Raw genomic sequence first — 25000 nt, 5'->3', positions numbered from 1 at the left:
CCCATCTACTCTACTCCACCTACCCCATCTATCCTACTCTACCTTCTCCACCTACTCCAGTGCAGGATTGGCTCTCCTATTCAAGATCCACAGGCATATGCCTGAGACTCCTACACCTTGACTAGGCTGGACTGTATATAATGTAGTATAGCATAGCCTGTTTATTGACCTGTTTATTAGCCTGCTTATTGACCTGTTTATTAGCCTGCTTATTGGCCTATTTATTAGCCTGCTTATTGGCCTGTTTATTAGTCTGCTTTTTGGCCTGTTTATTGGCCGGTTTATTAGCCTGTTTATTGGCCTGTTTATTAGCCTGTTTATTGGCCTGTTTATTAGCCTGCTTATTGGCCTGTTTATTAGCCTGTTTATTAGCCTGTTTATTGGCCTGTTTATTGGCCTGTTTATTGGCCTCTTTATTAGCCTGTTTATTGGCCTGTTTATTAGCCTGTTTATTGGCCTGTTTATTGGCCTGTTTATTAGCCTGTTTATTGACCTGTTTATTAGCCTGTTTATTGGCCTGTTTATTAGCTTGTTTATTAGTCTAGCCTTAGTTTCTTCTGTAATCCTGCCCAGGGAGTTTTTCTTGCTACTTTCACCACTGGCTTTTACTCATCAGTGATGTGGACTCAGGCATTTGTAAAGCTGCTTTGTGACCATGCATCTTATAAAAAATGATGTATAAATACATTTGACTTTGGTTCCAGAGGGGGTGGGAAGTTGCAGTTCTGTGTCTGTCCTGTTAAGGGGACATGCCCTGTCCATCAGACACACAGTGCCACATCGTGTGGTTGTTGTGATCGTTGTCGTGGTTGTAGTTGTGGTCTCCATTAGCCTGTTTTTTCAGTCCTATGATGGCTGTCTCCTGATCCCTCTGGAGGGAGACAGCACGTGTTGGCCTGTTGAGTTGAGCATGTGTCTACCCCTGAGTGCTTGACGCTGTCTCATAATATATGCATGCCAAATGTTGGATGATTGGTAATATATGCATGCTATATGTAGGTGACAGTGTCTGATAATATATGCATGCTATATGTACGTGAGGTCAAAGAATGTACAGTGATACTGGTATTTGTATGGCTAGGGTTAAGTTTCATATACTATATGTAGTTATGCCAACAACAGTTCAGGAGAGGAAAAAAGGGAAAACAGGTTTAGCATGTGTTGAACACTGTGAGTTTAAAGGCTGTTAGGAAAGGGTTCCATGTTTCAGTAAAGAAACGTCCTGTGATTCAGGAGTGTCTCTAGGGAAACGTGTCCTCTGAGGTTTGTCCATTGACTGATACTTAGGAGCTGATTTGATTTTCAGATGGATAGAAGAGTTTTCTTGGCGAGAGTTTAAGACTGGGTTTGTGTGTTTACTGGGGAGGTCCAGCAGATGAGAGTGTGTGAGTTACACATGTCCAGATTGTTTAATCAGACCGATGAGAGTGTAAGTTACCAGAGTGTGTAAACATGTTGGAATGTCCACAGGACCTGTAAGTAATCTATGATGCTCCTAAGAGTACATTGTGAACAAGTGACTGTATGTCTAAACCAGTTTGGAACATCTCATTCTGTGACGTGAGCTCGGTGAACTTTGCACTGAACAGGCTCAAGAGCTTAAAATTGTACTGCTGGTTGATGAAAATATATAAGGTTTGCATCCAAAAATCAGGGTTAGGAGAAGCTTTCTCATTTCATCATTGGTGCTGTTAGTGTGCTGTGAGGATCAGACAGAAGGCTGTAAAGATTAACTACAAGATTTCAGGTTTTTGGGAGGTTTAAGATATCTGTGATGAGTGTAGTAGGATGGGGGGGTATTATTAATATATATCCTTCATTCTATAATAAATTTCAGTTGTTCATATTGAAGAAACTGTTGACTACCAATAGCAAGTTTGTGTGTTGTTTCTGTGAAAGTTAAGAAGCAGTTGTTTTTGAGAAGGTGATGGAGCTGATAAATCTCCCTTTAGCTGTGAGGTGAAGTACAGAGGTGTGATGACAGCTTTGAAGTTATGATTGTGTCAAACTGGTGTGTGTTAACAAGGTGTTAGTGGTGTTTTAGTGCTATAGTAGTGTTTTAGTGATCTAGTGCTGTTTTAGTGGTCTAGTGGTGTTTTAATGGTCTAGTGGTGTTTTAATGGTTTAGTGGTGTTTAGTGATCTAGTGGTGTTTTACTGGTCTAGTGGTGTTTAGTGATCTAGTGGTGTTTATTGATTTTGTTTGCTTTCCTGCATGCTGACAGAGTAACTGAGTTGACAGGGGATTTAAAGCACTGTAACTGTTTGATGGATTTATAAATATTACATCTGAGACTGGAATATCCTGAAACTGCACTTGTTCGAGTTCGATCAGAGCTTCTAAGCTTGTGTTTGGGTTTTTTATGTTGCCATTTGGATTCCAGATCCCATTTTCCCAATAAAACATACAGCAGAATCAAGAGATTTGAGCCATTTGTCAATTGGAATATCAGGACATTTTGAGAAAAAAGGTAGTTGGTACAGGGCATGTTTATACATTTCTCTAAATTAAAATTGTAATTTTTATATTAGCTCATCCAATTAGAGTGAGCGGCATATTGAACATTTGAGGTAAGCTTCTGTTTTTTAATGAAGGTTTGTAATTAAGGGTGAATAGTTCCGGCAGCCTGGGGAAACTTTAATGCCTAAATACTTAACATTGCAGGTATGAATTCTGCTCTGCAGGTTTCCAAGCGTTCTCAGAGAGTATGATTGTTTTGCTCCAGTTGATTGTGTAGTTGGAGAGACTGGTGCGTTCAGTAATTACAGAATGGGTTTTGATAGAGAGGAGTTATGGTTTGGAGATGCAAAATTATATCATCTACATGCAGGCTGATGTTATGTTGATAGAAGTTTGTCTGGATCCCTTAAGTTCTACTGTTTTGGCATATGGCTGTTACCAGGGTTCAGTGAAAACAGCAATACAGAGGGTAATAGTGTAAATTTTTGTCTGGTGTATAATGGTGTGTAATGTCTGTGGTCACAGTAGCTGTGGGTGAGGTGTGTAATGTTTTGATCCAACTAGTGAACGATTCTCTAAAGATTCTCTGTGAAGGGTGCTGATAAAAATAGTCAGTTAAATTTGTTAAAAGTTTTGTTGGCATCTAGTGACTAACTGAAGATTCTGAAACCACCTGAAACCACACACTCATTGAATTAACCTCTGACTCCGCCATTCTTACCCAACACACTCAGCCTGGCGGACGGTTTTACGGTCTGTGGGGTTCTTCTCTTGGCTGTAGCACAACTCTTTTGAGGGAGTTTCTATAGTTCTACAAGTCCTCCACGAGATGGAAGATTTCATGCGCAGGCTGCGTGGGGTCAGGGTGTGGTGGATCTCTGTGATGATTTGTGTATGCAGGGACGCTGGTGCTCGGGCCCACAGAGACACAGGAGATGTGGATGTGCATTAAGGTCCCACCCTGTGACAGAGTCATTTATCTTCCAGAGTGACAGCACTGAACCCAGGGCTCCACTGTTTTAACACTTCTAATCAGGTGTCCAGGACACACACATTCTCACACAGAAAGAGAGAGTGAGTGTGTGTGTGTGTGTGTGCGTGCATGCGTGCATGCGTGTGTGTGCGTGTGTGTGTGTGGCAGGGATGTAATGGATTGCGTGTCCTGGTGGAATGTTGTCACATTCCTGTTCTGGGAGGACCGGAGGTGGAGTTCTCCCCTTGCACCATATTGATCTGGGTCTTATTTGGTCATGTTTGTGTACTGGCGGCAGAGCTCAGATGAAGCTCTTCTCCGCACACTCATCTGTGTTTTTCCTCCCCAGTGCCTGACACATTTCCTGGTGAGAAATATCACTCAGTTATGTGTAACACTCTTGTGGACTCACACTTTTTGCAACACACATTTACATTTAGATTTACATTTACAGTCCCTGGCACATGCCCTTTTCCAGAATGACTTACAGAAGTGCTTTGCAGTCACTGCAACACACACACAAACACACACACACACACACACATTTGAAAATTGTTATAAACTAACTGGGACACCTTACATTTATCTGAAACTGGAGCTCACACACTACCCTCTGAACACAACTGAACTCACTTAAACCTGTGCTCCCCTGGTGCTAGGACACGCCAGTAACATGCTAATAACATGCCAGTAACACGTCAGTAACAACACGCTAATCTGGAGACGTGACAGCTTGGTCCTGTGCTCCTCTTATTGTGCTGCTATGCTAATGCTAGTAGACGACACTAGCCAGGAGAACTGAAAGTCCAACCACAAGTGTTCTGTGTGTTTGCAAGTTTTCTTTATCTGCTTTGAGTCTTGATTTTCAGCTGTTGTTAACAGGATCCATTCGGATTTGGAACAATAACGAACATAAACTAGAATCCAGTGTCTGGATGAAAAAAACAAACAAGGAAAGCTCGTTGCAGCTTCTCAGACTCAGAGTGCCCGAAATCTGCAGACTGAGGTTCTGGCGGAGGAAGGGGCTGAGGGCAGGGTCAAGGGCGGGGCTAAGGGCGGGGCTATGGGTGGGGCTAAGGGTGGGGCTAAGGGTGAGTGGGATTCCAGTCAGCTGTGAGTCATGGCTAAAATCGGAAAAGAAGTCCTGTATCTTAACTCCAGTTAAAGATATCATGATGGGTGTGATGGTCTCTTAGAGAGTAAAAAAAGTTAAAAAAAAAAGTCTTGTGTAGTGTAACTCCGTGTGTGCTGTGCGGTTGTGACGTTCTCCCAGTGCACAGCCAAGTCCCACTCCAATTTCCAAGGAAAACAGGCAGCCCGCTGGGAAATGCGGAACACAGAGATGCTTCTGGCGTGTCCGAGGCAGAGCGACGTCTGCTCCTGTTAACTCTCACGCATTTCCATTACTTCACAGGCGGATGCGTGGAAAAGTGTAGCGCTTCCCTTATCACTGACCCTCGCAGCAGTCATGGGACATTTTAGGAGCCCTGCCTCACTTACCCGGCACCAGGCTGGAGGCTCTGCACATGAAGCAAACACTTCAGACATCTTTTATTCAGTTTTTAAATATTTAATTCTTAGGTTTTTGCCCCACTTTATGATGTAATCTAATACTCACAAAACAAAAAAGAAACTGTTGTTTTACTTAGAAATCCTTTTTTAAACATTTTGCTTTTAATCTATTTTATGGAAGGACAATTAATTATAGTGATTTATCTCCAGCTACACTGTCATCTACCCTGTTTGGGTATACCTACCCTCATGAGGAATAAAAACACACACATGCGCACACACACACACACACACACACACACACACACACACAATCTAATGTCACTTTCTAATTTGACATTTCTCTATCTGCCTGCTGTTTCAACCGTTGTCAAACAGACAAATCCCTGCTGAAGTCTATCTGAGCATAATCACACAGACCTGCACTCTCTTGAACTCCAGGGGCTGTATTCCGACATCGGATACTGTACGCTAAACCCGAGCTGTTGAACCAATTTGTCCGTGACAGCAAGGGAATGTGTGTGTTCATTTAGATGGTATTTAAAGTGACATTTGCTGTGAAGCTACCTAGGAGCTTCTAATGCATGCAGCGACTTGGAAACACTCATCAGAGAACAGCTTGGTGTTTGGAAGCAGTTATGCTGATTTTTGAAATATTTCCCAAGACTCATCATTCTCTTGAACACAGAAAAATACATCACAAAGTTTATTACAAAGTCTGTTTCTGATTCGTAAATGGCTGCTCAAGCTGTAAAGGTCCATGAACACTGCAGGGTTAAAGGGTGAACCTAAACTTAAACCTAAACCTCAGTTAACCTAAACCTACACCTAAACTTCATTTAACCTAAACCTCAGTTAACCTAAACCTCAGTTAACCTACACCTCAGTTAACCTAAATCTCAGTTAACCTAAACCTAAACCTAAACCTCAGTTAACCTAAAATTCAGTTAATCTAAACCTAAATCTAAACTTCAGTTAACCTAAACTTAACCTAAACCTCAGGCTTAACCTAAACCTAAACCTAATCCTCAGCATTAACCTAAACCTACCAACACAACCACCATCACAATTGCACCAGTGATTCTTTTGCTCCTTGTGCTAATAATATAGAACATGTAATGATTATATATATATATATATATTTTTTTTTTATTATTATTTTTTTTTCCCTCCACTCACCTCCGGTGCTCTCTTTTCCTTCAAGTTCAGGGCCTCTACCAGAGGTCTGGGACCTTTTTGTCCCCAGGCAACATCTGAGCCAGTGTGACTCCTTTTGAACTCTCATTGTGAGGTAGGCAGGTAGATTCAAACCCATAAAGATTCAAACCCATGTCGTCCTGTACTACAGCCAGTGATGTAAATGTGTGTGTGTGTGTGTGTGTGTGTTGTGTGGGCATGTGATATCTGTGTGTGTGTGTGTGTGTGTGTGTGTGTGTGTATGTGTGTGTGTGGTTGTGTGTGTGTGTGTGTTGTGTGGGCATGTGATATCTGTGTGTGTGTGTGTGTGTGGTTGTGTGTGTGTGTGTGTTGTGTGGGCATGTGATATCTGTGTGTGTGTGTGTATGTGTGTGGTTGTGTGTGTGTGTGTGTGTTTGTGTGTGTGTGTGTGTGTGTGTGTGTGTGTGGTTGTGTGTGTGGTTGTGTGTGTGTGTGTGTTGTGTGGGCATGTGATATCTGTGTGTGTGTGTGTGTGTGTGTATGTGTGTGGTTGTGTGTGTGTGTGTGTGTGTGTGTGTGTGTGTGTGTGTGTGTGTGTGTGGTTGTGTGTGGTTGTGTGTGTGTTGTGTGGGCATGTGATATCTGTGTGTGTGTGTGTGTGTGTGTGTGTGTGTGTATGTGTGTGTGGTTGTGTGTGTGTGTGTGTGTGTGTGGTTGTGTGTGTGTATGTGTGTGTGTGTGATACCTTCGTTATTCATCTGCTCCTGTGTGACCATTATGCTAAAGAATAACTATATATGACTGGAATGAAAGTCTGGCACTAAGGAAAGGAATTTCATGGTAAAGCACAAGATATTACCTTGTGATTTGAGAATCTCAAACCAATCTTCTGTGCTAATGTGTAAAAACACCTTCCAGATTTACAGTAATAAGCAATCGCCAAGCACACAGGGAACCTAGAGCAAAGCTTCTGCATATATCATATTTCCCCTTAAAAGCCATTGATATATTGTTTTGCTGTGGTAAGTGAATCTAATGGTTCATGGGTACCATATTAGATCCTCGCTGACCCAGACTGCAGCAGCAGTTCTCCTCTAGTGGATGTGTGCAGAGCAGGTGGAGATGGAGAGACTCACCCTGCAGGAACAGGAGGAGAGACACTAGCATACGTGAGGACATCTAAACCTGAAGAGAGAACAGCAGCTGCTTTGACCCACAACAAAGACACTGATGAAGAAAGGATGCTCCCGTGATCGGATTAGTGTTCCCACTGGGGGCTGAGGAGAGGAAACTTAATTAAAATCTATCTTGATGGAAACTGCAAAGGAAAATATAATTTGTTAGGAAGTGCTGAGAGTCAGGATACAGAAGAAAGAACCGGGGAGGACCACTAACTAACCACCTGCTGGAAACCAAAAAGATGATAAACACAAAAACATGGGTCAAGCACAAACACTGGGGTTACACACACACACACACACACACACACACACACACACACACACACACACACACACACACACGCTTTAATCTCACATTCTGTCTGGCCAGTTAAATGACAGTGAGCAGCTGAAATGGGGCGATTTAAAATACTCATTAAAAATAATGAGACGACTATTTTCACTGCCCGTTAGTTAAAAACAATCCATACCACAGTGTAGCACATCAAGTCAAGTGGAAGGTAACAACTGGAGATAGGAAATGTATTTAATGACCTCTTCTTTTTAGCCCCCAAGATGTACTGCTAATGCCAAACACCCTTGGCTGCCTGGATTTTTAAAAGCAAATTGGGTTTGTGGAAAACTCATGTTTCCATTTCAGTGGGGACAATGGGAGACAGACCACAGATCACATGGTCACATGGTCCATGGAACGGTCCTCAGCAGGTCACGATAATTACACAGATTAATCAGTTCCTGCATATTATAAGTCAAAGATGTATGTATGATTTAATGCCAATGTCCAACTATGGATTTAGTGTTCAGTTCATAGATGCACCAGACATGGAACTAGATCAAACAGTACTGTAACTTGCAGATTAACTTTATGTTGTCTTTATGTGATTTGTTTCAAACCGAGTGCTGGCAGAGGCAGATGTAGACCGAATGCATGCAAGTAATAAGCCAATGAGTGGAGATTCGCCTCACAAATGCCAGTTTCATTTAAGGTCAAGCTATGAAAAAGTTCTCCAGTGCACAGCCGGAAATAGAAACAGATGAACAACTTTCATCAGGCTTAATGATGGCTCAGGCATGGGGGAAAAAGTGCCTTCCAGAAATAATTGTATCCACACAAAACAGCAGTCATACGAGCCAGGAGTGTCAGCTGCTCTCCAGGGCCGAGCTGGAGCTTACGGACAATACACTGCAGGATCTGCCCACTCTACTCCACTCTCAATGAGTGAATGAAAAATGCTAATCTACTCATCTCTGTTTGCCTGGGCAACCATGTAAAGGCACGCTGGGAGGGAGAGAAGGAGAGAGGGGGGAAGGAGAGATGAATGGAGGGAGGGAGGGAGGGAGAGGATGAAGAGTGGCAGAATGAGAAACAAGCCTATGTGTATGTTCTAACTAACCAAGCATTATGCTAGCAGCCATAACATCAGACACATCAGACACATGACATCAGACACATCAGCCATGCACTAGACACATCAGACACATGACATCAGACACACCAGGTAAATGACATCAGACACATCAGCCATGCACATCAGACACATGACATAAGACACATCAGCCATGCACATCAGATACATGACACCAGACAAATCAGACACATCAGCCATGCACATCAGGTACAGGACACCAGACAAATCAGACACATCAAACACATGACATCAGACAAATCAGACACATGACATCAGACACATGACATCAGACACATCTTCCATGCATCAGACACACCAAACACATGAGATCAGACACATAGCACCAGACACAGACACATCAGACACACAGCATCAGACACATAGCATCAGATACATCAGACACATAGCATCAGATACATCAGACACATAGCATCAGATGTATCAGACACATTAAACACATCTCATTAACAGGCTCCTCAGCCTTGCTGTATGCTGGCTCCCCTCAGGTGATTGAATGATAAATATCAGCACCAGCAGTGCCGTTATCAGACAGGCTTTAACCATTAACACCTCGGGGGTAAAATACAAAGTTTAATTTAAAACCAGATATTAAAAATCTTTTATTTATATGCCAGAACTGTGTCAGTTTAGCTTTCTATCAAACATACAATCTGATTATTTTATGTTCATCATGGAATTAGGATAGTTAATGTAATGTATCTTATGAACAAACATGGCAGCACCAAGGACACCTCCCTTCCAGAAACTGACCAATCATGAAGGAGGAATCCAAATGAGTGAATGGAAGAATTCCATGTTTTCCTTATATGAGCATGTGATTGGGTCTGTAGTGACTATAGGCCTTATATGGGCATGTGATTAGTCTGTAGTGACTATAGGCCTTATATGGGCATGTGACTAGTCTATAGGTACTTGACTTGTAATCAGAAGGTTGCCAGTTCAAGCCCCACCATTGCCACGTTGCCACTGTTGGGCCTCTGAGCAAGACCCTTAACCCAACATTGGACTCAGTCAGAATTGTAAGTTGCTTTGGATAAAAGTGTCACATAAATACCATTACAGTAGTGTGGTAGATGCCTGCTGTATGTTATAAAACCTTTATACATGTGACCCTTGTTTGAGAAGTTTATTTCTCTGAGAACTACACATTTGGTTTCTCAGACCCAGACTCAGCATAAACCTACACTATACTACCTAATTTCCAAAGGTGATTCACCATTGGCATTGCAATTTATTTTATTTTAGTTAATTTATAACCCAGGAATAATTTATGCCCAGGAAACCAATCTAGGGAAAGTCAAGGCAGCTCTACAATGCAGAGTAAAATCTACGTTCTAGAACCTAAAGGTGCTCTAATGGGCAAAAGACACATTCTGGAGAATTTTAAAACATAATTTGGATGCTTAAAGTTCACATGTAGAACCAAGAGTACAATTAGAGAAGATATGATCAAAGCACTGACTGAATGATGCAGTCAACCTGCCAAGCAAGCCAGATGTGAGAGAGAGAGAGAGAGAGAGAGAGAGAGAGCGAGAGAGAGAGAGAGAGAGAGAGAGAGAGAGAGAGAGAGAGAGAGAGAGAGAGAGAGAGAGAGAGAGAAAAGAGCAAAGGAGTCAGGAAAGGAGAAAGATCAATAGTGAGATTTTTCTATTTAAAGATCAAACAGCTAAAGGCTTGTTAATGCTGCCATTAATTGAGAGGGTGTGTTTCTGAGACAGCCAGCAGTGTGATTGGCCCACACATACCAGTGGGGGAACGGAAAGAGAAAGCGTCTAATCAGCATGCACGCTCATCTTCTTGTGTCCCCAAACTCCGCCCCAGCAGGTCACTCATGAAGGCTGAAGACACCAGAAATGCAGGTCTAACTTTTGTCTTTGTGCATGTGTGCAGTTCTGCAGGTGCTCGTGGATCTATTACACTTACGCATCACTAGAGTCGAAAAGTCACCTGGACGTGTTTAAGTTCAGATTGGCCCCTCATTTACTGTGAGTTGGTTTAATTATTACTGCACTATAGTGTGTGTGTGTGTGAGTGTGCCCTAAATTCATATACATTCATTACAATGTACATGTTTGTGTGCGTGCATGAAGTTTTGCATGTGTGTGTGTATATGAAGGTGTGTACATGGGCGCGAGCCCATGAAGGTGCGCGCGTGTGTGCGTGTGAAGGTGTGTGCTGGTGCTCGTTGTGGTGCTGTGCCAGATGCCACCCTGTGGGTTTCCTGATTGGCTGGCTGTGTTTTCCAGAGCAGGTCGATAATGAGACGGGCCATGAGACCCACCTGCCATCAATAATTCACAAGTGCACATTACTGGAGCACGGAGTCCTCCGCTCTGCAGAGGCAGGAGACACCACCTCTCTCCTCTTCTCTGTCATTAGCTGCAGCGTCAGGCCCTGCGTTGCGGGCTGGTCTACTGTGTCTACACTTGTTTGGGCTGCGATGAAGGCAGAGGAAGAGCAGCAGAGCTCTGAGCCTGTGAGCCGCGACCTCTAGGACGCTGTGATCTCACTCCTGCGCTGTTTTTTTTAGGCTGGTGTTGCATGAGAATCAAAGGCACTGCTAACACCTTCTGCAGTGAGAATAGAATTCTGCACCCTATGACAATATGCTAACTGAGGGCGTGAAGTCAGAGTCTGTCTCTCTCTCTCTCCAATTGTCTCCCTGGAGACTGTGCTCAGGGATCAGTTGTCTGCCACTGTACAGGGGGAAACTTTGGAATTTCAGATGGTGGGCCCTTAACCCCCCCCCTCCACACACACACACACATTTTCTAGAGCTAGGCAAAAACAATTAGCTCTCTGACGGCTCTGCTGCCCATTCTGAGAGAGAGAACTTTCACTTGTCATATCTAATTCCATCTCTCTCTCTCTCTGACACACACACACACACACACACACACACACACACACACACACACACACACACACACAAGTTATATAAACATAAAATGTAACATAAAAATAGAAGAAAAAAATATATATATACACACACTATATGTGTGGGTATGTAATTAGAGAGAAAAAACTACACAAGGTTTCAGAAAAACTGAAAATCAGTTAAGACCTTAAGTGACCTTTCACATTTCTCTTGGGCCATTTATGTACAGTATATTTGCAGCTGTGAGGGGAGACTTTGATGATGTTTGGTGAATAGCTGTCCCAGTTTCACCCCTCTAGCATCAAGGTTACTATGGTGAGAGAGCCATTCTTTTGTTTTCTCGTTTCCTGGTTCCTGAGATTCGCTACATACCTGTCCAGCAGTGTGTTGGAGCTTCACCCAGACCTGCTTAAAGCTCCTGACCAAAACACACTCACCAGCTCATTTATGACTCCAGCCCTGCTCATGCCATTCGGTGGTACAGTAAGCAAGTAGTGACAAACCACGCAGACTGTTCTAGAAGCAGTGAAAATCCTGCACAGCCCCTGCATCTCCCAGGCCTCTGGTGGAAGGAGCAGGTGTGAGGAAACAGAGATGACCTTCTACTGGATGGGGGAGACACATGCAGCCCCTCTGTACTTGTGTACTCCATATATAACTTATTGTAAGGCATTATTTATTCTTTTTAACAAACTAGCACTTATTGTTTATAGCACTTATCATTGTCTAAGATAGACCTCATGTATTGTGCACTTCTAGTCATCAGCACTGATCCCTGTATTTCTACAGTATTCTAGTTCATTGGTATGTTCAATTCTAACCTACTATACTGTACTTAGATATATTCTATGAGTAAACGACAAAGCACTTTTGTAAGTCGCTCTGGATAAGAGCGTCTGCTAAATGCCGTAAATGTAAATGTAAATATAACCACCTACATGTAATAGAGATTTACTAGGGCCTAACTAACTAGAGAGAGAGAGCGAGAGAGAGCGAGACACACACACGTGTATGCACACACACATACACATACACATACATACACACATGCACACACGCACATGCACACGCACACGCATACAATCACACACGCACAGAGACCCACACATACTTACAAACATCCCTACATCTCAACATCTAGTCATTTGACACAGACAATATTGAAGGAAAAACATTGCTTTAAAAAACCCCATAAAAAACCCAAAAGATGGTGATGCAGACCTGCTACACAACACAACCCGATCTGAATAACCACAGCTTAAAAGGCGTGCGTGCATGACGTTTTGCATGTGTGTGTGTATATGAAGGTGTGTACATGGGCGCAAGCCCATGAAGGTGTGTGCGTGTGTGTGCGTGTGAAGGTGTGTGATGCAGACCTGCTACACAACACAACCCGATCTGAATAACCACAGCTTAAAAGGAATCAGGCCTTTATGGAGTTCTTTACAGATAGAATCATACTTGGCACAGGACACCTCGTGCTGGAGATGAGAGAACAGTGAGGCACTCTGCTGATAAGACTGCACGTCAGCTTACAGACTGCAAATGGCGCAGGTATTCCAAACAACCGCTGATATGATTTTCTGTGCGGAGTTACTGAGCTCATGAACAGAACTTCATTCCCCACCAGGAGCGTAGTGGGGTGCCAAAGACAGGTTGTTAAGTAGAAGCCAAAGTGGTGAAGTGTCATCGAACGCATGCTAATGCAAGACATCTCTGCTAAGAGGAACGCCACGTTTTCTGTGTGAGTATCTGTGGTCTGTCACAGTAGTGTTTTATGCATCTTACTATGCTAAGGAAAACAAGTGTCTCTGGACTTGACAACTACACGGCAGAATACAACACAGGACACTGTAACCGTTCTACAGCCAAGCCGCTGCCACTACAGGCAAAGGAAGGTAACAGCACTGTCGTTCAGCCTGCCAACACTCACAGACTCAAAGAAGCTGCATCTGCTTACATGAGATCAGCACAGTCCCACTACACAGCAGCGTCGTCCTCATCTCAAACAGTGAACAAGAGCTCAGCGCTACAGCAGAACTCCACACGAGGATGATGATGATGATTGCACATCAACAAGAAGCTGAAGAGTAAAACAGGACAACATTAATGGATAGTTACTGTTTCGGGCAGGGTAGAGAAAAATATGGAGAACTAGACCACTGTTCCAAACACCAGACGGCGACCCCAGATGGCTACCCCAGGCTACCCCAGACTGTCCCAAACACCAGACAGCTACCCCAGATGGCTATCCCAGACACCAGACGGCTACCCCAGACTGCCCCAAACATCAGACGGCCACCCCAGACAGCTACGTGAAATTGGTCCAAACAACAGAGAGCTTACTGTAGAGAACTACCCTAGACAGCTACTCCACACGGGTCTGATTTGCCCTGCCGCATCGACTACAGTGGTGTGCGTCTGTTGTAATGCAGGTTATGCTGTTAACCAGATCAAATTAATCCTGTTGTCTGCAAATAAACATTGATTAGCTGGAGTTTGAAAAGATTTGTACATGAGGCACAACGTAAGAGACCAAACGCTACATGAGCTGTAGATAAATACTTTATGTGGTCCGAGGATGACCAAAGAGGCAATTCAAACCTGTCCATAGAGAACTTGTGTTTATAGCAAAAATATCGACATTCATTTTACGTTGTTTTATGGGATACGGTTTAGTTATGCAGAGACTAACAGCTGGCCCTGCACATTCCCAGAGTCGTTAAACAAATGTCATTAATTACATTAATTAGAGCCGTCTCAGTACTAGGAGGAGGCCAAAATCCTGATTGAAATTTGTTTAGACAGTTATTTAAGGATAGAGAGGTAGTGAGTTCTAGCTGAATTATTTTTTAAGAAGCTGGTGGGTGCGTGTCAAGGCTGCACCTTGTACACGATTGAAGGAAACTCGCTGTATTGGTTAAAATTTCACTAATTTCACTAATAGCACTAAACTTATGCAGTTGTACAAGTGAATTTATTAATACATTACTGAACAGTACATACTGTTACTGTCACAACAGTAAAATAATGATATAATAAAGTGCTATGTTTTACAGAGACATAAACAGAGAATAATTTTAGCACCACACAAATGACTATGTTGCTATAAAGTAAATGCAGGGATAATGTATAGCACCTCCAAGCACAACACAGCAGTCACTCATGCCCACTACAAAACACATCCTGAAAAAAATAGAGAAAAACAAGAGATGAAAGAGAGGTGGTGTTAGGAAACGTGAGGTGGTGTTAGGAAAAGTGAGGTGGTGTTAGGAAAAGTGAGATGGTGTTAGGAAGCACCTCTCAGCAGGTTCCAAACAGTACAGGAAGGTGACAACTGAATTTTAAGTTCCTCAATTATTAACAGATTCTCTTCAAAAACCATTAATACCAAACCTGCGGCTTCAACCTCACAACACCACACCTGGCCAGACTGGTATACCTATGACCTCACCAGACACCTGGCCAGACTGGTACACCTATGACCTCACCAGACACCTGGCCAGACTGGTACACCTATGGCCTCACCAGACACCTGGCCAGACTGGTACACCTATGACCTCACCAGACACCTGGCCAGACTGGTACACCTATGACCTCACCAGACACCTGGCCAGACTGGTACACCTATGACCTCACCAGACACCTGGCCAGACTGGTATACCTATGACCTCACCTCACACCTGACCAGACTGGTACACCTATGACCTCACCAGACACCTGGTCAGACTGATACACCTATGACCTCACCAGACACCTGGCCAGACTGGTACACCTATGACCTCACCAGACACCTGGCCAGACTGATACACCTATGACCTCACCAGACACCTGGCCAGACTGGTACACCTATGACCTCACCAGACACCTGGCCAGACTAGTATACCTATGACCTCACCTCACACCTGACCAGACTGGTACACCTATGACCTCACCAGACACCTGGCCAGACTGATACACCTATGACCTCACCAGACACCTAGCCAGACTGGTATACCTATGACCTCACCAGACACCTGGCCAGACTGATACACCTATGACCTCACCAGACACCTGGCCAGACTGGTATACCTATGACCTCACCAGACACCTGGCCAGACTGGTATACCTATGACCTCACCTCACACCTGACCAGACTGGTACACCTACCAGTGATTCATGTTATTTATGCTAAATTCCAACCCTAAAACAGAAACCAAGACTCACCAGACTAGACAACATGTCTCCAGTGTTTCAGTGCTCTGTCTTGGTGAGCTTGTGTGCATTAATCTCAGATAACAGGAGAGGAACCTAAGATTGAGATGTGTTAGTGCTCACCCTGGTCATAAAGTTATAAAGTGTAAAGTGGTTATTTGAAGTACCATAGCTGTGCTGATAGCTTGGACAACTCTCAGACTTAAGAACACCCTCAGACTTCTGAACACTCTCTGACTTCGGAACGTTCCCAGACTTCTGAACACTCTCAGACTTCGGAACGTTCCCAGACTTCTGAACACTCCCAGACTTCTGAACACTCACTCCCAGACTTCTCTCAACATAACGTGTGCACCAACAGAAATGCCACTCTGGATGAGTTTTTAAAAAAACCTTTTTATCGCCCTTTTCGCACCATTCTGTGTAAACTCTATGGACTGAAATATTCTAATTAGAACATCTGGAGCCAACACCCCCACCATGTTCAAACTCACTGAGCTCAGTTTTTCCACTTTCTAAAGCACAATTTTGCTCATTATGCTCTTGTAACACGATTGGCTGATTAGATGATCACATGACTGAGCACAGCTGCTCTTAATAACGTGTCTGGTGAATATGTTCATGGAATTAACTCCACTACTCTGATGTTGAATTACAAACTTTATTAGAAGCAGAATGGTGCACATGGAAATCAGACGTGCCAGTATTTCTGAACCCGGAGACGAACCAGTCCATGCTGAACATAATTTCTAAACATATTTCCTCATAAACATTTTTCCTCACTGGCTTCTGACTATGTCATTAATATCATGTCCATCACTGATAAAGTGTCTAGTCTCAGACACACGAAAGGGGCTCCATAAAGCATCACAGAATACGTGTAGATATGTGCTGGGCATAGCATACTCTAAACAAAGATGTGAAAACAACACACCTACAGCAGGGCCAAAACACCCATGCTCAGTGACCCTGGCACGGTGATCTGGGCATGCTCTAGTGTGTAAGAGCTGAGCAGGGATTTAGTGAGGAGTAATGAGTGTGGATCCGTGTTGAGAAAGGAGAGGGACTACCCCTACAACCGCGTGTGGTCAGGCATGAAAAGAGAATGTGGGACAGAGCAGAATGCATGAGAGGCTGTTCCTTCTGGTCATTAGAAAGTGTATGAGAGCAGTGTGAGGCTGACATCAAGGCAAGAGGAAACTCACAAGATAATGATCAGAACTCTTAGTATGCTGATACAGGCCGTGTATTGGTGACTATGGAGGAAAAAAAACATTCAAGGAATTGTGTTTTTTTTTGTCAGTGTACATTTACACCGATATCAGATAACAGCTGAGGTATTCAGGAACCTTGAAGTGCAGGTGTTGTTTCCCACTGATCTTTTTATCTGGGACTCAGGTGAGATGACCTAATTAGAAATCCCAGGACTTCACAAGACATGCAAAACACATCACGAACACTTCTGAGTAGGACCAAAGTCCCACACACTGACCAGAGGGGAATCTCAGAAGTTTCTCATGCTTGAGGTTAACCTTGGAAATTCTGCGCATCAAGCAGATATGAATCTAGGAAGTTTTACTTTTTTCATTGTCTCCCAGAGCAGATCGGAGCATGAATGTTTCATAAATGCGTCTCGTCTGCTGCAAGTGCTGATGGGGCCCAAGCTCATGCTCCAATTACGTTTCATTACTCTCCCCCTAATGCCACACTGGGATCAGTTATTGATTCACAGCCTGCTGGTCATAAACTAGCTCTTGTGCTCTCACAAGCGTCGTTTCCATGACAAGCTGGAGACTGTAGACAGGAAGCCAAATGCCAAGCCCCTGTTTACCATGTCCATAGTGTGATTAAGAACTGAGGTGGAAAAAGTGAGTTGGAATTGAAGAGGAAAGGAGGAGGCAATGAAAGATGACACATTTGTGGAGACAATAGCTCATTGTTCTAGGATGCTTCCTGTTCTAGGACGCTTCCTGTTCTAGGATGCTTCCTGTTCTAGGACGCTTCCTGTTCTAGGATGCTTCCTGTTCTAGGATGCTTCCTGTTCTAGGACGCTTCCTGTTCTAGGACGCTTCCTGTTCTAGGGCTCTCCTGATTATTAGACTTTTTCTGTTCTCAAATAGTTCTTATTCACAGATTTCTTCCTTTTGCTTGAGTGTGGTGGTGCTATGGGCGGTGTTGTGGGTTAGGGAATGGTGGTGATGTGGGTGGTGTTGTAGGTAGTGTTGTGGGTGGTGGTGTGGGTGATACCGTGTGTTATGTTGAGGTGGTGTTGTGGGTGGTGGTGGAGTGGGTTAGGGTGTGGTGGTGTGGATGGTGCTGTGGGTGGTGCAGTAAGTGGTGGTGTGGGTGGTGTTGTGGGTTAGGGTGTGCTCATGTGGCAAGTAGGTAAACACCTGACAGCAAAAGAAAGAACAAGGTGCTTTATAAACGTTTAGAAAACGAAACTATTTGACACTGTTTGTCGCTCTTTAAGGCCCTTTGTGCAAAGGTGAACTGGTTTCCAACGTAGCTGCGCGGTTTAACATGGGGAAGCGTCGCATAGTGCAGCTGAGAGGTTCAGTGATGTACACATTACTCCACAAACATGAACACTCACTTTCCCAACATGTTCCCAGACTGGCAGCTCTGAACACAAACCCTGAGACATCAGTGACTCTACTGGTATCACATGAAGCACAAAATATTCACTGCATACCCACGAGAGTAAGACTTGTGACTTAGCAACTTTCAATACAACAAAAATCTTTTACAAGTCATAACCTGCCCAAACGTATTTTAAATGTCTTTAACTGCGTTCTGTCTGAGGTCTCCACACGGTGGTCTTTGTGAGTCGCCTGCTGTTGGAGTCCACACTCACTGGAGAGCCCGAGTATGTGTGCAGAGCTGAGCTGTGTGACACTCTCGCTGGGAGGGCACTGTACTTCCAATCTTTTACTTCAACGTCAGGATCCATTTGCTTTCCGGGGTTTTCAGTGGGAGGAACACGTCACGCTGTTTGTGTGCAAAGGAGGCTGTTGTGTATGGAGTCTGGGTTTTACAACATAAAGACGGTTGAAGTGGTGGGAAGTACAGTAACGGTTTTATTAAATTAGTGCAAAAGACAGACATAACTGGTTCAGAACGTCATTGTTTTGCTTTAGCAGGATTTACAGGATCGTCCACACAAACATTTTTTTCTTTTTTTTAATCCTCTTCTCACAAGCGCAAAAAAAACCAACCACTGGACCAACGACCTTCCAGGGGAGAGGGGACTAGTGTTGGCCCATTATAGACCAGACCAGACAGACTGCCTGTCTGCTAATCAGTTTATGAATCCAGATACAACCACACATTCTCAGGAAAAACTAAACAAAACTGGAGCTAGTACATGAAAAAGACATACATGGATAGCATTAGAAACTGTCTAAATTCGCAAAAAAGATACAAGTTTCATTTTTTTATTCATGAGGGGTAGTTGAAGAGTCTGCAGTCAAATGACATAAGTTAATAAATTTGTACAATGGTAAAAAAATCAAATATATATAGTGTACCTTCCCCACCATTTAACACCGTTACTATAAAGATAATATTCCACTCCATAACAACTAATGCATTAAAAACCAGAACAAAAAATAAAGACTCCAGAGATTTGACTTTAAACATTGAAGGCTTTTGGCGACCACCTTGCCCTAAGAAAACACAGTCTCTGCAGCCTACACCAGTCAGCCTACACCCTCTCTAACAGCCTACACCAGTCAGCCTACACCCTCTCTAACAGCCTTACATTAGTGAACAGGCAGACAAAGAAAACACATCAGAAAGTCTAACTGCCCCCCACATCCAGGAATCCCTTATCCAAGGAGAGTTCATTCAGCAGGTGGTGACGTCCATGACAGTCCAGAGGTATGGGGGAGGGGGGTGATGAAGGTGCAGGCCAGTATGGGAAAGAGCAGAAAAAGAGAACAGAGGCAGAAATGGGGGTGAGGGGGGTGAGTGAGGGGGTAAAAATGGGACAGGGGTCCTCTTCTGTTGCCTGTCTTGTGATGAGGGATGGGTTTGTAGATATTCTTCAGTGTTGCAAGAGGACCACAGATAAGTTCAGTAGAATTTACAGGCCTAAAAGAAAGAAAGATGAGAAAAGAGAAAAGAGAGAGAGAGAGAAAGAGAGAGAGAGAGAGAGAGAGAGAGAGAGAGGAGAGAGAGAGAGAGAGAGAGGAGAGAGAGAGCGAGAGGGAGAGAGAGAGACAGAGAGAGAGAGAGAGAGAGAGAGGAGAGAGAGAGCGAGAGAGAGGAGAGAGAGAGAGAGAGAGAGAGAGGAGAGAGAGAGAGAGATGTAGTGAGTGGACAAAGACAGAATCCAGTGACTTAAAGTTGCCCTGAATTTGTCAAAATACAAATGCCATCATATACACGTCAGCTCAAAATCATCTTTAAATCCCCTCAAATGAAAACTTTCAGTTTTCAAACTCCGATGTTAAATCTTTACAGACATCTAGAACCACGTCACCCATGAAAGACGATCTGCCTGGTTCACAGCGGAGCTGCTGTGTGAAAACACACTGTTAGCTGGTATTATCTCCTTCATACGGTCTTTATAGAAGTGATGCTTACAAATGAGTTACGTACCAAATGTTGAACGACGTCTTACACCCGTAATGTTTCAGAAGTGTAACTCAAAAGTACCACACATGACTTCTGTCTGGATCAGTAAAACTGGTGCCACTGTTGAGTTGTTTCCCACAAGGGAGACTGTTTATTACTCCATGTTAAAAACCAATTATTACTAATATTTAAAATAATAAATAAATAAACACGACTACTGTACACTGGGTGAAGATGCACAGGCAATAGTGCGGGTCTGCTTCAGTTTCTCCAATATTGCTCAGTGTCTCCATTATTTCTCGTTGTCTCCCTCTCTTTCTCTTCCATAGCTCTTCCTCCCCAAACGTGATTAAGGACCAGTTCTGACAAATGCGGGCTGTAATTCCGTGAGACATTCAGAAATGAATTGTCCTGTAGGCCTTGGAAATTCTGTGCCGATCGTGTGTGCCAGATCCGATGTGGGGAATACTGAAGAGGAAGTGAAGAGGAAGAACTATTGATTTTTCTCTCATTTATTTATTTATTTGTTTTATATCTTTTTCAACTGCTCACTTTTGTATTTTTGGGTGAATCTGAAAGCGGAATAAAAAAGGAACAACGTTTAGAAGCTGATGGAAAAGCTCTACGTTACAAAATGCAGTTTAGAAACATAACAAGACTAAACCAGACCCTACGTGTCCTTACACATACAGGGCAGGAGGGCAAACATGAAAATACAGAAGCAAAGCAATTCACTTTATTCAGACAAGAGATGGATCTGAATAGCTCCTACACACACACACCCCAACATCACTTGCCAGGAGGCAAACAGCATTAGGAAGCTGTGAAAAGCCCACACATGCCTGTGTGGGGAAGGTGTGGAGACAGCAAACTACAGCAGCGATGCATCCTCCCTTTAGTATCACGCTAACATGATGACCTTTGACCTCTGGCACAGCAACTTCACACATTTATGGCATTTAAACTACATTTACCTGCAAGACTTGAACTGGCAACCTTCTGCTTACTAGTCCAGTACCTTCACCACTGACTCCCATAGCCTCCTCCTCCACTCAAAAGCACTTCAACAGATTTACATTTATGGCATTTAGCTGACACTTTTATCCAAAGCAACTTACAATTCTGACTGATTACAACTTGAGCAATTGAGGGTTAGGGGTCTGGCTCAGGGGGCCAACAATAACAGTAGTGGGGCTTGAACCCACAACCTTCCAATTACAAGTCAATTACCTTAACCATTGAGCTACCACTGCCTTAACTAAAAGGTGACCACACTTCATGCTGTGGACTCTGTACTCTGTGCCTGCCTTTGTGCTGTGAATACATACTGATCCACAGCTCCTCAGCTCTCCCTAACGACACAGCCCCGCCCCACCTGCACAGCCCCACCCCACCTGCACAGCCCCGCCCCTCCTCTATAGCACTTGCCCCGCACTGGATTCTTCTGCCAAACTACAAAAGCCTTTTGAGTCGTCCATTCAGATTACTGTCTCCTACACAACACTATAATTCCCCCAAGTGGAATTCTGGAATAAATTAAAGGAAAACCCAGTGAGGAGCCCCAGGAATGTCACATCGGAACAAAGGGATTAAAAACAGAAGCTGCTAAATCGGGGCTGATGGCTTCTCCCCTCCCCACTCGAGATTCACGTTCTCTGCAGTGCACGACAGGCATAAAGCAGCAGGCTGGACGACAGATTTAAATATCCGCGGAGGAGCCGTCAGCTGTGCATGACGATGGACAGGAGCTCCAGCCTTAGTTCCCTGTTTGTGGGCTAATTACTCTTCCTCTCGCGGGATCTTTGATCAGACCGTGGATGTAAGATACTGTTCAGGCCCTTCACATTTGTGGCTCACTGTGTCTCACTGCATTTCACTGTGTCTCACTGTATCTCACTGCATCTCACTGCATGTCACTGTGTCTCACTGCATCTCACTGTGTGCTTAATCTGCAGGAAACAGGAAGCTAGGTGCTTTTTTCCCTCCACAGACACAAAGATAATAAGAAAAGCAAAAATGAAGCACGTTAAAGAGCTGAAGAGTGAAGCAAAAATAGTTTCTGCATTTTAAGTTATTTTAAATTATTATATTGATGCATATTTTCTACAGAGAAGAATCCAGGTCCCTAAATTGCACATAATCAATTTGTTCATCAGTAACCCAATACAACAAGTAATAGTAAAATCAGAAAGTCAACAGTAATCTCCAACAGACAGATGGGCTCTTATTTATATGTTTATATATTTACTATATTTATATATTTACTTTCTACCCATCACATGGATCTACAGTGCTATATTAGCCCGTACAGGGAATCCACTCTGCTATTGCAAGATAATGGACCCTGAAGGCCTGTCTTTGGGGCGCAGTTCTAATAGTGACCAAAAGGGGTCACTGTGGCCATCCCAACTTTGTGTGAATTCCATATTCAGCATCTGTAGCGTGTGTTCTGGTGTCCTGTGATGGGCGGTGCAAGCGTCTGTCTGCCTGTGCGAGAACTCTGTTTGCATGCACAATGTGCACATCACCCTGCTGTCTGATCTCAGGGATGGGCGGAGTTTCCACAACAGCCTCCTGAGTCTCAGCGTACCCACAGATCACGGCATCAGGGAAAGGAGATCACCATCTAACGTGGTCTCTCTGGCAATGAGGATCGTCCTGCTGCTGGTGGAGTGTGTGTGTGTGTGTGTGTGTGTGTGTGTGTGTGTGTGTGTGGTACTGAAGGCAGGACTTACGTGTCTGTGAGAACCGTCTGGACCCTCACACGGCGTGTGTGTGTGTCAGTGAGATCCGTCTGGACCCTCACATGGTGTGTGTGTGTTTGTAGTGCCCTCAGGACCTTCATACATTATTTATGGTGTCCACAGAAAGCAAACACACACTGAAGTGCTTTATCTCTGAGAGGTGCACGGGAAGAGAAACTATGGATTTTCTCCCTGTTGTGGTCACACACACACACACACACACACACACACACACACACACACACACACACACACACACACACACACACACTCGATTTAGAGTGAAATGGCTCCTGATGGAGACGGATGGAGGTGAATCTCTGGTCAGGATCGGGACGGTTGTCTACAGTAGATTTACTGAAAACTGAGACCACTCAAATACATGGGCTTATACCCAAATTCACACCACACATAATCACATACCCACACACACAGACACAACCACATACACCCCCCCCCCACACACACACACAGAACACAGTGTGTGGGTTTATTGGGCTACATTAGAAGACAAACACCACAAACCCTGCTTGTTGCTGAGTTACCACAGAGACAACGCTGACCGTGGTGGTGTGTTGTGTGTTTAACACACTACCCTGGTTGATTCCCGTTAAACGGATCTGCTCTCTACCCTTGAGCTGGGAGTGCAACACCAGTGCTTTCACACTCTATTCCAGACCAGCACCACTTGCTCTGCAACTTTGATACATTTGGTCAAGTGTGAAAGCTGTTTTCAGAAGCAATCCAGAGAAGCCACGACTGGTCATCCTGAGAGTGAAGGTCTGGAGATCAGTGCAAGACAGGTGTGCTCCCGACGTCGTGCGTGTGGTCCAGAATGCGACCTTCTTCTGTTCAGTAACGTTTACTACTCGGTGGTAAATGGATGAACCCCAGCCTCTAACCTGTGGCAAACCCGCTCAGAGAAGTGATGTACGGAACTGCTCAATTCTACTGTGTGAAACCCAACCAGTCATAACGAGCCCCTCCATCAGATGAGCCCAGAACCGATCCAGAACCCAGAACAGCAGATGCATGTTCACACTGCAGTGTTACTGAGACACCAGGGAGGCACTGGAGCTCCCAATGTTACTTCCCAATGTTCCCAATGTTCACATGACAGCAAGACGTGTGTGTTTGTGTGTATATGTGTATGTGTGTGGGCATGTATACGTGTGTATTTGTGTGTGTGGATGTGTGTGTGCGTGTTTATGTGTATGTATGTGCGTGCGTGTGCATGTGTGTATTTGTGTATGTGTGTGTGGGTGTGTGTGTATGTATGCGTGTATGTGCATATGTGTGTGTGTGTGTGTGTGTGTATATGTGTGTGTGTGCGTGTGTGTGTGTATGTATGTGTGTGTGTGTGTGTGTATGTGCGTGCGCGCGTGTGTGTGTGTGTGTGTGGGTGTATGTGTATGTGTGTATGTGTGTGTGTGTGTGTGGGTGTATGTGTATGTGTGTATGCCTGTGTGGGTGTATGTGAGTATATGTGTATGTGTGTGCGTGCGTGTGTTTATGTGTGTGTGTGTGCGTGTGTATGCATGTGTGTGTGTGTGTGTGTGTGTGTGTGTGTATGTGCGTGCGTGCGCGTGTGTGTGTGTGTGGGTGGGTGTATGTGTGTGTGTGTGGGTGTATGTGTATGTGTGTATGCGTGTGTGCGTGTGTTTATGTGTGTGTGTGTGCGTGTGTGGGTGTATGTGTATGTGTGTGTTTATGTGTGTGTGTGTGCGTGTGTATGCATGTGTGTGTGTGTGTGTGTGTATGTGCGTGCGTGCGCGTGTGTGTGTGTGTGGGTGGGTGTATGTGTATGTGTGTGTGTGTGGGTGTATGTGTGTGTGTGTGTGCGTGTGTGGGTGTATGTGTATGTGTGTGTTTATGTGTGTGTGTGTGTG

At 44.1% G+C, this 25000-nt stretch overlaps 1 protein-coding gene across 2 annotated transcripts in view; it reads right to left on the bottom strand.

Annotated features, from left to right (window-relative positions):
* Nucleotides 1-18848: 18848 nt before the first annotated feature.
* cdh13 (cadherin 13, H-cadherin (heart)) overlaps nucleotides 18849-25000 on the bottom strand; it is a 267459-nt gene continuing 261307 nt past the window's right edge. For both annotated transcript variants that reach the window (XM_035525754.1, XM_035525755.1), the window contains one exon: nucleotides 18849-19881. In XM_035525754.1, the coding sequence (XP_035381647.1) occupies nucleotides 19874-19881 (8 nt within the window). In that variant the 3' untranslated portion in view covers nucleotides 18849-19873. The remainder of the gene's footprint in view (nucleotides 19882-25000) is intronic.

This window comes from Electrophorus electricus, chromosome 4, assembly GCF_013358815.1.
Source record: "Electrophorus electricus isolate fEleEle1 chromosome 4, fEleEle1.pri, whole genome shotgun sequence".
NCBI classification, from domain to species: domain Eukaryota; kingdom Metazoa; phylum Chordata; class Actinopteri; order Gymnotiformes; family Gymnotidae; genus Electrophorus; species Electrophorus electricus.
The sequence above is the reverse complement of the archived record's forward strand: the minus strand, read 5'-3'. Positions and strand labels throughout refer to the sequence as shown.